This window comes from Barbatula barbatula, assembly GCF_947034865.1.
Source record: "Barbatula barbatula genome assembly, chromosome: 23".
Classification (NCBI taxonomy): domain Eukaryota; kingdom Metazoa; phylum Chordata; class Actinopteri; order Cypriniformes; family Nemacheilidae; genus Barbatula; species Barbatula barbatula.
The window spans coordinates 416,116-428,401 of NC_136786.1; the positions used below are offsets into that span (position 1 = coordinate 416,116).

At 43.5% G+C, this 12,286-nt stretch overlaps 2 protein-coding genes across 3 annotated transcripts; both read right to left on the bottom strand.

Annotated features, from left to right (window-relative positions):
- Positions 1-916: 916 nt before the first annotated feature.
- Positions 917-9,279, bottom strand: top1mt (DNA topoisomerase I mitochondrial). Its single transcript, XM_079447445.1, has 21 exons — positions 8,395-9,279; positions 8,186-8,259; positions 8,041-8,098; positions 7,906-7,964; positions 7,612-7,680; positions 7,357-7,414; positions 7,213-7,281; positions 6,891-7,123; positions 5,868-5,983; positions 5,686-5,807; positions 5,283-5,405; positions 5,037-5,224; positions 4,699-4,843; positions 4,481-4,624; positions 3,528-3,710; positions 3,200-3,268; positions 3,017-3,131; positions 2,813-2,940; positions 2,132-2,226; positions 1,392-1,541; positions 917-1,171 (listed from the first exon to the last, which is right to left on the bottom strand). Exons 2-21 carry the CDS (start codon positions 8,236-8,238, stop codon positions 1,069-1,071), a joined length of 2,280 nt encoding a protein of 759 aa, XP_079303571.1. The 5' UTR covers positions 8,239-8,259; positions 8,395-9,279; the 3' UTR covers positions 917-1,068.
- Positions 8,545-11,994, bottom strand: zbtb14 (zinc finger and BTB domain containing 14). Of its 2 annotated transcripts, none has more exons than XM_079447446.1 (2): positions 11,268-11,682; positions 8,545-10,887 (listed from the first exon to the last, which is right to left on the bottom strand). In XM_079447446.1, exon 2 carries the CDS (start codon positions 10,871-10,873, stop codon positions 9,554-9,556), a length of 1,320 nt encoding a protein of 439 aa, XP_079303572.1. In that variant the 5' UTR covers positions 10,874-10,887; positions 11,268-11,682; the 3' UTR covers positions 8,545-9,553. The 2 variants fall into 2 exon arrangements, with proteins under 2 accessions (XP_079303572.1, XP_079303573.1); XM_079447447.1 differs by lacking the exon at positions 11,268-11,682 and adding an exon at positions 11,737-11,994 and having other exon boundaries at positions 8,891-10,887.
- Between the last annotated feature and the right edge of the window lie 292 nt (positions 11,995-12,286).

Consider the following 12,286-nt stretch of genomic DNA (forward strand, 5'->3'; position numbering starts at 1 on the left):
TTTAAAGTCATTTGGTGAAGAACCCGATCAAATATTTGAGTGAGATAACTTTAACTGTGAGATGGACAGTTTACTTGTCCTGAACCTTCTTAAGGCTTCAATGAGGCAGAGGTCGTCTCTGGATGCGAGAGACATCATTGCAGATGTTATGCATTTTGTTGTAGAAGCAGACCGTTTTATTAATTGTAGTTGTTCGCAATTTTATAATTCTGAGCTCCGTTGTTTTTCAGTTTTTTTTCAGAGAGAAAATTGCAACGGGTCCGTGTCACATTTGGGGTAACTTGTTTGTCGGCATCATGAGTACATGGTGTGGGTTTGGATCTCATTTACACCTGGTCACTTCATGAGTTTTCCCTGATCGGATAGCGATCCAATCGTGAAAAGACCAGGTGTAAATGCCCTTGGAAACGCATTCGAGACAGATTTCAATCCGATCGCTCAAACCACTTTAAGAGGTGGTCCCAGACGCATTCCAGTCAAAACTGATCTAGTCTCAATGCATCTGGTTGTTAAACCCAAACGGATGTTTGTTGCTTGCAAGTTAGCCGCGCATGAGGCAAATAAACTGATAAAACCGCTGGTGATTGGGGCGGGACTGTTTACTTGTGTGGCCATAGACGTGGTTTGAGTGCGTTGAGATCTCGTCATCCTGGAGAACATGACTTGTGGTTCTTCTGCAAAGACATGATGCCACGAGAGCACAAGCGCTTTGGAAGAGAAAACATTACGATATGAGGTTTAATGCCTTTTTAGTCCCTGTCATTTCATTTTGGAGTTAACATTTGCATTGAGCGCGCGAAAAGAAGATCGGATTCATATCCGTTCAGCTGAGATGCATTTATGTGCCTAGTGTAAATGCATGAGAATGACAGCTGTCAGTCAAATTCTAAACAGAAAAGAAGCCACAGAGAGAGGTGCTGTGATTTTACCGTAGTATTTTAATAGATCCTTTTTTACATGTCACACAACAGAAAACTCAAAACAACACAAATAATGATAGAATAGATTAGTAAGGCAAGTTGAACTCTTTACGTCTGACATGTTTCTGTCACTGTGAGGATGATGATGTCAGAATTGGAAGTTCTCCTCGGTCATGTCAATAGCCCAAGCAAACTTGTCCCTCTGAGTTTTATTGTAGATCTTCTCAATAGGTACCTGATATTTCTTACACCTAACAAAAAACATTCATCTGATGAGAGACAATCTGACGTCTTCTATGGACAGAAAGCAGAAACTCCTCATGGAGAATCAGCAACTGATCACAAATAAACATGTTGTATGATGAACTGAGGAGTTTTTCAAATCACATGAACTGTTTCTGGTGTCAAAGCTATGATTCACATGAAGATGTGGTGTTTGATTGACATTGAGATGTCAGTGTGTGTGGTTACCAGGCGACAGTGATGCGAGGGTCCAGATAGTTGAGTTTGGACGTGCCCAAAGCAATCACTTTGTTCTCCTCGCGATCGGTTTCCTGCAACTGAAGCTTCTTCAACTGCTCACATAATTTCTGAACCTTCTTCTCTTTCATCTCAACCAACCTTAGAGAGACACAGAGAGAGAGTTTGTGTTACACCCATAGCGTCTTGATACGGTGTGTGTCGAAGGGTTACAGAAGTGGATCTCAACCTTTCTAACTTTAAACAAAACACAGAGAAATCTCTTGACACTCAGTTAAAATTGTTTTAAATAAGTTAAGTCGTCATCTTCAGAAGTATCAGATCACATCTGATCAATAAATCACATCTGTACTCCGTGTACACACACACACACACACGTAAAATTAATCAGAAATAACACTCTTCATGTGGATTGTGTCAAAATCAAAACAAAAAGTCATCAGTGTGTCCTCACTATCCCATCAACTCCTGCTGGATGAACTCCACTTGTTAAACACGGATGTCATGTCACTTCAAATAAAAATGAAAGAGATTATTTAATGGAAATGTCTTTGAGAGGGTGAATTTATGGCTCAATCGTAGCTGTTTTTCCTTCAGTAAAATTCTGTTTGTCAGTATGCGTGTTGGCTGTTGACACATCTGAATATTTGATGCTTTTAAAGTGAAATCCGCTGGCACACCGTGAACTCAAACGACCTTGAGATGTGGAGCGAGTGAACAGAGTTTCTCACTTGCAGGATTTGTCGCTGGGAGTTTCTTTATGTGCGCGCTTCGCTTCCTTCAACTCTTTTCTGGCTTCTTCGATTTGTTCCTTTTTCTTCTTGATCTGTAGAATGAGACAGACAGATAAAGATCAGGCTAAGATCCCTCTCTCTCGCACACACTGGTTGATATTACTGTATAAGATTAAGCGTCCGGTGACCCGCTGCGGGCTGATGCAGGTTTAACTGCTGTGAATCACTCTTTCTGCCACCGGCGTGTTTATTTCTGATGTTTGTAAAGCGTCTGCGGTCAGAGACCTTGACCCCCCACACCTCTCCATCAGCGCTCTCATTCTAAAGCGTCTTCATTCTCTACAGTCACAAACCCACCCACAATCCAATAACATCTGACCCCGGATGTCAAGCGGCAGAGACGAGGGCGTTTCATGAGCGCTACAGCAGTTACCTGCTTCACCTGCTCCAAAAATAAAGGAACACTGCGTTCAACTTTAACATCATCATGCATTCAATATCAGTATGTGCACCATTTACTGGGAATCAAAGCTTTTGTTGCAAACATCACACTTCACCAGTTAACACATGATGCACATTGAATTCAACTGAACTCTATACTAAATGAGAACACTGGTCTTACCCTGAGCTGAAAGCTCAGTTACTGTAAGACTGTGTATGAGAGAGAATGACTGGAACCTTCTCCTGCAGCAGCTGCATTGATTTCTCAAAGGTTTTAGGTGCTGCCCTCTGGTGGTTACAGAGAATAGCGACGGCTCTGTTGGCTCGGTTGTACGACAGAATCTTCTCCTCCAGCGTCATGTCCTCTGAAACACCACAGACACAACAGGTGAAATATTACAGTCAGAAACATACCGGACATGCTCAGGGGTCAGAGCTGACCTGTAGTGAGTTTGCTCAGCTGATCCTGCAGAGTGGTGGAGGCGTTGAAGGTTCGAAACACTTTGGCTGTGAGTCCCGGCATGGATTCGTTCAGGGTTTTGTTGAGGTTGACCGTCTGAACAGCACACAAGTGTTTCAGACATGATCACATGACACAACAGCACTGACATCAAACTCACTTACTGTAATTCTGTCAAATAAATCATCCTCTGGATCTTTATGTTTCATGAACAGCTTCAGGTTCTTGAAAACCTGTCAGCAAACAACACAGACACAAAGAATTTTATGGTTTTATTTCATTAACACTGCATATAGTCTGTCTGATATCTGACTTGCATAACCTCATATGTTTTGCTTCTGGTCAATGTTTTCTTGTACAGCTGCTTTGTAACTATGAAAATTGTATAAGAAGTGCTATATAAATAAAGCTGACTTGACATCTGATCTGACCTGTAATATGAAAACTAATCTGCAGTGATGTCACTGATCATGTGATTAATGTGTGTGTGACCTGTTTCTCTACTGGAACTTTGTTGTAGTATCTGATGGAGTCTTTGCCCAGAAAGTCAAACTCCACGACAAACTCTTGTCCATCAATGCGTTTGTGAAGAGAGATGTGTTCAACGCGCAGAGAACAACAGCCCACCGTATCAGCAGACTCATCATCCTTCTCATTCCCCGCTCGCAGGGCCAGCTGCACACACACACACACACACACACACAGCTGTGAGACAGGTTCAGTGTGTAGTTTTGTGCTGTAAATGAGAGATCAGAAGATCACTGAATAAAATGATCATCAACAGACACAAACTTGATTTACTCAACAAACGATGAATCTGAAGCCATTTGTGTGTATTATATGATTGTATGCAGTAAAGTCATGGCTCTCTGATACACAAAGTCATCTTTGACTGGGCTGGATATTGATTCACAAGCTCTTGATTCCACTCGATTCAAGTCAATGATTATAGATTTAATACAAACCCTACAGATATTTCTAAAATCTATCAGTAAATATCACATTACAATGGTGAATTAAAGAATGAGATAGAGACACAAATCTGCATATTAAACTTTATTGTACAATAAACTGTTCTGTTTCAATATACCCAACTGTGTTTAAAGATACAGTTCAACTAACAAAATGTCATAAAATAAGCTGTAAAGAGATGCTGCAGTCATATGAACGACTGTCTTTTATGTGAAGGTGATGTTTCATGAAATATGAATGATAAAAAAGAGATTCACAGCTTTTGAGAATCGAGATTGTTCTTAATATGTGGTCGACTCAATGAATCGATCCAAGGTTTTTTTGCTCAGTCCTTTGACCATTGCAGGTATATACTCAGAAACCTGCCTGATTAATAACATGTGACATTATAATCACAAATGATTAAACCAAACTATATTTGTGTATTGAACGTCAGAACTGCTCCACATGAAGATGTTGACTGACAGACAGACCTTATCAATGAAGTAGAGAGCCACTCCTCTCTGTCTGGTCTTCATCTCTCTGGAGGTCCAGTCACGTCTGTACTCCTTCCTGATGGAGTCCACACTCTTCTTCAGCTGGCGGGCCGTTTCATACTTCTGCCAGTCCTTCTCTCCCTGCGGGTACACACACACAGTGAGCAGGTACCCTGCCGTCAGTGCTTCATGTGTTCGGGGCTGCGAGTTCTCACCTTGAGTTTAGAGCTGGGGTTTAGCATGATGTATTTGGGTCGTCCGTGAATGTTCTCCACCCAGGACACCAGCCACGTGACGGTGTTTTCATGCTGAACACGCTTCCACTTGTGTCCTTTAGGGGGCTCTGGGATCTTTGAGTCTCTGAGGAGACAAGAATCAAGTGAGGTGATCTTATGCCAAATGCTGAACTCGTCATGTCATTTATGATACGTCACAGTGGCTGTTCTTGGTGAAAAACATCAGCGTGGTTTGTGATGACGTGATTGATTTGAAATGGATGAGTGTGTTTTATGTGTGACAGATGGTCAGAAAGTGAAAGTTTGGAGAGACTCACGAGCTGCAGTTGATGATGACGTCCTCAGGCTGGAGGCGTTTCTTCAGTTTGCCCATCTTCGGGTGTTCTCCTCGCCCGCGAAACAGACCCGGAGGCTCCAGCTTAAAGTTTCCGATCTTCTCACGGTGTCCGTCCAGCAGACAGAATCCGTACTCCTCCAGCAGACGACTGGCCTCCTCTTTCAGAACCTGAAGAAACACACGTTCAGTCACCGCCGGAGCTGCTGGGAATCTGACATCAACTCACCAGCTTTTCTTCTTTACTCCTGTTCTTCCTCTCCTCAGACTTCTCCACAAAATATTTGTGCATTTCAGTAAAGTCACACTTGGAGAGCGACTTTATCACCTTCCTCTCCTCCTTAGTCATTTCCTACAGACACGGTTACAGTGTACAGTTATTCACTGCAGGCCCAATCCCGAAATCAAACTCTTAAATCAGGAGTTTCCGTCATTATGATTATCATCTTTAAAAGACACAAACATACAGACAAGCTGCTAACACTCATCTTCAGAGTCACATGTAAGGTTCTGCTTTTGTGAACCGCTCAACCGTGTAATAAATCAAACTGTTTGAACCTGCACTTTAATGGATTGTGCAATAATATGTTATAGAAAGTGTTAAATATTCATGAATAATAATTCCTCCTCACTTCTCTCCAGTCATTAAAGAAGTTCTTCTGAAACACATCTTTAGTCGTGTATTCGTGTTCCAGCATCTTGGCGTAGAAAGTGGCGATTTCCTCCGTTTGTGGACTGAGTTTCAGAGGTTTTCCTGCAGACACAAACCTGCCGTTACTGCATTCAGACACAATATAACATCACTATCACTTACCATCATAATAAAATGACACGCTACTGGGCAGCGGCTCGTATTCCGGAGGAAAATATGGTCCTTTATGTTCAAGACTCGTCCATTTCTGAGTGTCTGAAGATTTGCCTTCCTCCCACCTAAACATTCACAAAATCAACCAAACAAATGTTTATATTACAAATAAATTCTGGAAATGAAATCCTCTAGACATTCAAAAAATAAATGTAGATCTAGATAAACATTTCTTTATGCCTCTTATAATGTCAGATGTGAGGGTTAAATCACTAAATACATATGTCACAAGTATAATCGTGTCGTTTGTTTGAAATATATCACACACACGACATGTCCATAATGTATATTGTGTTTTTTGTACGGTTATATACTGTCACTTAAGTTTGTAAAGTCGTGCAGTCATCTATCCATCTCAACACACGTGGTGATGTCACCATAGAAGAAGCGAAGAAGAGAGATGACGTCATGAGCCGAGCTGACCTGCAGTAGTGTGACAGAGCTTCAGCGGCAGCGGCTCGGCTGTAATGTCTTTTAAAGTGTACGAGAGAAACATCTTTATAATGCTTTACTGAAATATAAATCAGTGTCGGAATGAAGGACAACCCTTTCTTCATTCCCTATAGAAAAACAGCCTTTGAGCGAGTGCACATGCGCAGTCGCGATGCGCGCCTCAGTTATAGGGCTCGAGGTGAAACATTAGCGGTGCCATTCAGTTCCGCGCGTGTCACACATTAACAATTCAATCGTTTCATTTACAATTATAAACAATACGAAATAATTGAGTTACAATTCTTATAAATGACCTGTAGTCACACATCTAATAATTACATCATTCATTTAGATTCAATACCAAATACGTCTAATAAATATCCTCTACTTTAATATATATATATTTTTTTAAACTATGACTTAAAACACTGTCTATTAATATTATCTTATTTCTGAAAATGGTCTATTATTGCATTATAATGTAAAAACAACCGAATGCATCATTCAGACTACCTGAAGGAAACCAGTCTGAACACATACCACTTCCATTTCTCTGTCCCTTCATCTTTCTTCTCTTTCTTCTTCTCCTCCTCCTCGTTGGTCTTCATCTTTTTGTTTTTCTTCTCTGGTTTGTCATGTTCAGAACTTTCACTCTTTCTTTTCTTTCTGGCGCTGTGATTCTTATCAGCCGTGTCGTGTTTCTCATCTTTGACCTTCTTCTTCTTCTTCTTCTTGACCGCTGAATCACGGCCGTCATGATCTTCTGTCTTGATCTGCACACAAACACGTGTTTATTTGTGTGACGTGTCTTTATTCCTCTGACCTGATGTGAATCTGCTGTTTGTGTCTCAGGATCACACACGTTCACGTCTGCTGTTTTGTCCTTCTGCACTTTCTCATTGTGACGCTCTTTGCTGCTCTTTGATCGTGACTGAGAGTAAAACACAACACAGTTCAATGAAAAACCATCATGTTCACGTTTGAAGGAATGAGAGTAAAAGCAAACCTTGTGTTTGTCCATCTTCTCTGATGAATGTGATTTCTTGTGTCCATCATTCTGATGTCTGGAGGAGGAGAAACATTACACTCGTGTCTTTTGTGACTTCATGAAAAAAGCGAACAGTTCATCTGTTGTGTTTGAGAGATTATCAGATGGATCCTTTGCTTGTGAAACTGAACACTTGCCTTTCAACAGCATCTACTGTAAGGTTCTGCAAAATAAATGGGTCATTTTCAACATATAAACAAGAAGACGGGTCACATTTGAAGTGATTTATGAGGTCTCACCCCATCCGTCTCATCTGTGTCTCCCGCTTCATGCTTCACTTTACTGCTGAAACACATCACACCATCACATATCCACAGCAACCAATGAATTACACCAGTGGTTCTCAAACACATGGCACTTTATGAAATATAGAAATCTGTCTTGAATTTAATGCCATCCGAAAATAAGACCACCATACAAAACAATTCATGTTCCATCAGTTATAACTGAATCTTAATTTAAGATTGTAAGTCTTTATCTGGGAGCCGTAAAGAGTTTGAGAAGCACCTGATATCCACAGACACCTGCAGAGATTCTTCTATTGATGTGACATCTGAAGGTTTCATCTGTTCAGGACACAGAAGAATGATTGAAACACGCTGAACATTCATACATTCACAAGCTTCTGTTTCATGTGTTCACCTTAGAGCTGTGAGCGCCGTTCTGCTTCACTTTACATGAAGACCTGCACTTCTGCTCTCTGACACACACACATGTCATGTTCAATGAAGATCTGTGTTACACACACACACACACACACACACAGGTTATGAAATCCGTGTCTGACCTGCTGCTGTGTTTTCTGGAGCTCTTGTCATGTGAGTCCTTCATCAGTTTCATCCTGTGAATGTGTCAGTATGTCTGTAAAACACAGATGATGAGAAACTAAAGCACTGCATTCACACATATGACGTGTGTGTCATAAAACACATCATATTACATCACGTCTAAATGTCACGTCGAGATTTCAGTATTTTGAGTGTGAAGCAGCGGTACCTTGTTAAAGTTTCAGTTCAGACGGATCTCACACACTCGCACCTGAAAGTTTTTAAGTTCCTCATCTAATCAAATGCGCAAAAGCAGACGCAGCGCCACCTGCGGGAGTAACGCGCACATGAGCTGCCACACGAGCATGCGCAGACACGTCAGGTGATCATCAAGTGTGCTCATATCAATGATCGAGTACAACGATACACTTCAGCTATTCGTTCGACACATGACACTGCGTTCACGATTCTTGTGTTACATTCAAAGAACTTATTTCTATACCTTTAGTTTAAATCGTTAAACAAGCTTTAGGTGAACGTCTGTATGTAAATAAAGCCATGAAGACATTTACATGAAAAGAAATCAAATGACAAAACCTTAAAAGAGAACATATCAGCGCAACATTAAGAAGAGAAAATAAAACAAGCCATTCACAGACAGGGCTTGTGATTAAAATGACCCATAGATCTGTTTTGACTGGGAATAACTTGCATCGATCTTAGATATGTCTTGGCCGTTGAAGTGACTTAAATATACGAATTGAACTTGAGGCATAGTTGTGGCTTAACCTGAGCCTTGCCTGTGAACCCAGTCAACCAAAAGGATTCAACACAAGTTCTAATATCATTTCAAACAATCATCATCATCATCATCACATTTGTATCACAATATATCTTTACACCCCTAGAGAAAAACATGAGCTACTTTAATGACAAACTGACTGGGAAAACGTGAAATCTTTCACGTCAATGAAGACGACAGAAAAGCATTTTTCACTGAAATGATTCATCAGTCTTTTATTACAGCAAAAATATCTCAATGTGTAAATCTTCACATGTTTCACAGAGAAACTGATGGAATGAAGGAGCGTGTAAATATCTTCTGCTTGAACTCATGAGCCGCTGGCGACGCTCTCTGTGTTTTGGACACGTGTAAGGCGGGTGAATTCATCCTCCCTCCAGCTGGCATAAATACTCACATACATTTGGTTTGAACTGTACAGGAAGAGAAAAATGCACCATTGACATAAAAACAAAAAAATTGAGAAAATCAATCAGTGTCAATCAAATCGGTCTAAAACTAGATAAAAAAACAAAATCTGAGATTTGAACAGTTGAGATCGCAGTGGAATAATCATGAGACGACTAAGAGAGTAAAATGAAGCGTGTTATGAACAGGCTATAGACTCCAGCTGCTGTTCGGCTTCAGCCGCCATCGCTGCGGCCTGAAGCTGCTCCGTCTCGCTCTGCAGCCCGCCTGCGCTCAACTGTTTGCGTTCACTGTGCATGTTGTTCTCGTGCCGCTTCAGGTCGGACGCTTTGGCGAAGGCTTTGGTACACGAGCCGCAGACGAAGGGCTTCTCTCCTCGGTGCCGCCTCTCGTGGTCCTTCAGGTGCGACTTGTGTTTGAAGGCCTTTTCGCACATCTGACAGGCGAAGGGTCGCTCGTTGCTGTGCACCCGCTCGTGTTTCTTCAGGTCGGGCGCGCGGATGAAGGACTTGCCGCAGTCTTCGCAGCGGTACGGCTTGAAGCCCGTGTGTATTTTCAAGTGTTCTTTCAGATGAGCCTGCGTGGTGAAGGCTTTGGTGCAGATCTCGCAGATGAAGGGCCTATCGGCCGAATGCAGCTTCTCGTGTTTCCTCATGCGGTTCTCGTCCATGAAGGTTTTACCGCACACCTGACAGGCCAGCTGATCTCTGTGGCCGTACAGCAGATACTCGAACTTCATGTCGGCCGTGGCGGTGGTCCAGCCCGGGGGCTGCTCGTCCTTCACGTCGCCCATGCTGTCGGCGAACGACAGTGTCTGCGTGTGAGCGGCCAGCTCTTTGGGTTCGGCGTCCATGGCCTCCACCTCCTGGTCGTAGCCAGCGACCTTGTGCACCTCCTCCTGCGCCAGCTGCTTCAAGATGTCCTCCTGCACCCGCAGGGCGTTGTTGGGCGACTTGTCCAGGCCGTGATTGCCCTGACCCTCCTCCATAATGTCGTCCGGCGGCGGGTCGTCCTGCTCCCCGAGCACCTGCACGTCTCCATCTTGGTTAAGAGGAGGATCTTCCGTGGGAAGGCCCATTTTCACCATGTCGTACGGAACGCCTGCGTCACTGTTCTCGTCGGGAGACACGTCCCGCTTCTGAGAACACAGTTTGTCTAAAAAACGGATGCCGAGGATCTGTCCCGAGGACATCATGAGGTTGACGTCTTTCTTCTTGACGGAGATCTTGGCCGTGTACATGTAATTGAGAACTTCTTCGAAGATGTCGGAGCGGATGAAGTCGATCTCGATGACGGACGAGCTGTCCACCTCGTGCTTCTTGAACAGTTTTTTGAAGTAGTTGCTGCACGCGGCCAACACGCAACGGTGCGCTCGGAACTTCACATCCTCCACCACGACAGCGATGTCGCAGTGCTCGCCCTCCAGTCTCTGCTCGTTCAGTAACTTCAGAAAGATGGTTTTGTGCTCATCGTCCACATACTTCACCGTCTCTGACATACTGGAGCAGCTCTCTAACACAACAAAAGACAGAAAGGAAATCAATGTGAGCTATTCAAAGTAATGTGTCTGAAGACGACACCGAGCACTAACACACACACACAGATGTTTACTTGCACAGTTCAATGAAGGCGAGTCATTTCTCACGGTGTCTTTACAGTGCTGTAGTAAATATGTCACACTTGGTGTCTGTCTACTGTAGCACGAGTTTGTTTTGTAGTTGCGAATCGAAACAGAAATGATGTTCGTGGATATTTGACTTGACCGCACGTGATATGTTTACAAACACAGCGTGCACGAGCAGCATAAATGCGGTGTGAATATTGAAAATGAAATCCGATCAAACTCAAGCTGTATGTTGAACACACATCTGTGCGAATAATGTTAACGTTACCTTGCGGGACACATGATGTTCCGAATGAATCGACACGAGCCACAAACGACAAAACTCTTCATTTAAATTGGGAACATTTCGTTCTCGCGCAGAGTCATTAACGCTCTCGATCTACGACGAATCCTGCGAAGAACTTAACGTTCATTTGGTTCCGTGCCGTTGAAGCTAATCTTAGCATTAGCACGTAATTCGTCGCCGAATACTTCAATCGACAGCGATCGCGCAAAACACAAACAATCCGTCCGGTTTCCCCAGAACGAGCTCGGAGACGCGCGGGCACCGGGACGCGCTCGGTATAAACGGGCACTCGTCGTGGATTGCGGCGCGCCGAGGGCGGATTTAGTGGCGCGAGCAGCGCGGGCCGTGATGATGAACACTCCCGCGCCGGGCGCGCGCAGCCATCCCGCGCAAAAACATCGCGCTTTATTGCAGGCGCTGCTTTAATCCGCGCGGAACATCAGTTTCTTACCGTTAGTGTGCTGTTCTGCTCCACTGGGGAAGTGTGTGTTTGATGTCACGAGAGCCGCAGGGGGGATTTTATACTTTGTTGTTGTGTGCGAGGCCGAGGACGAGCACAGGGAGGACGAGCACAGGAAGAACGCGCTGCGCCGGCGCGGAACTGCGGAGAGCGAGTGACCGAAGCGCGTACGAAGATGCGGGCACTGCTGCGCAAACAGCGCAGTCGCAGAGATGCGCAGGCACGCTTACGCAAATGACGCACAACTCTGCTGGTCCTCGGCGGTGATGAGATTCATTTATTACAAATCAAACGTGTAAATCCATCGGGATTCTCAATACAAGTACAGTGACAGTGTGCGATATACCGTGATATTGAGCCTACACCGTGTCTGATGTTTAGATCAAACTCTCTGCTGGGGAACACCAACATCAGACAGCATCTGTGCTAACTATAATACTCGAAAGTATACTAGTGTACGGTAGCTCATTGAAATGGTTATAAACATATATGTGCGAGACACAAATAATAATATGTTCTTGTTCATGTGGCTCACGTGTCA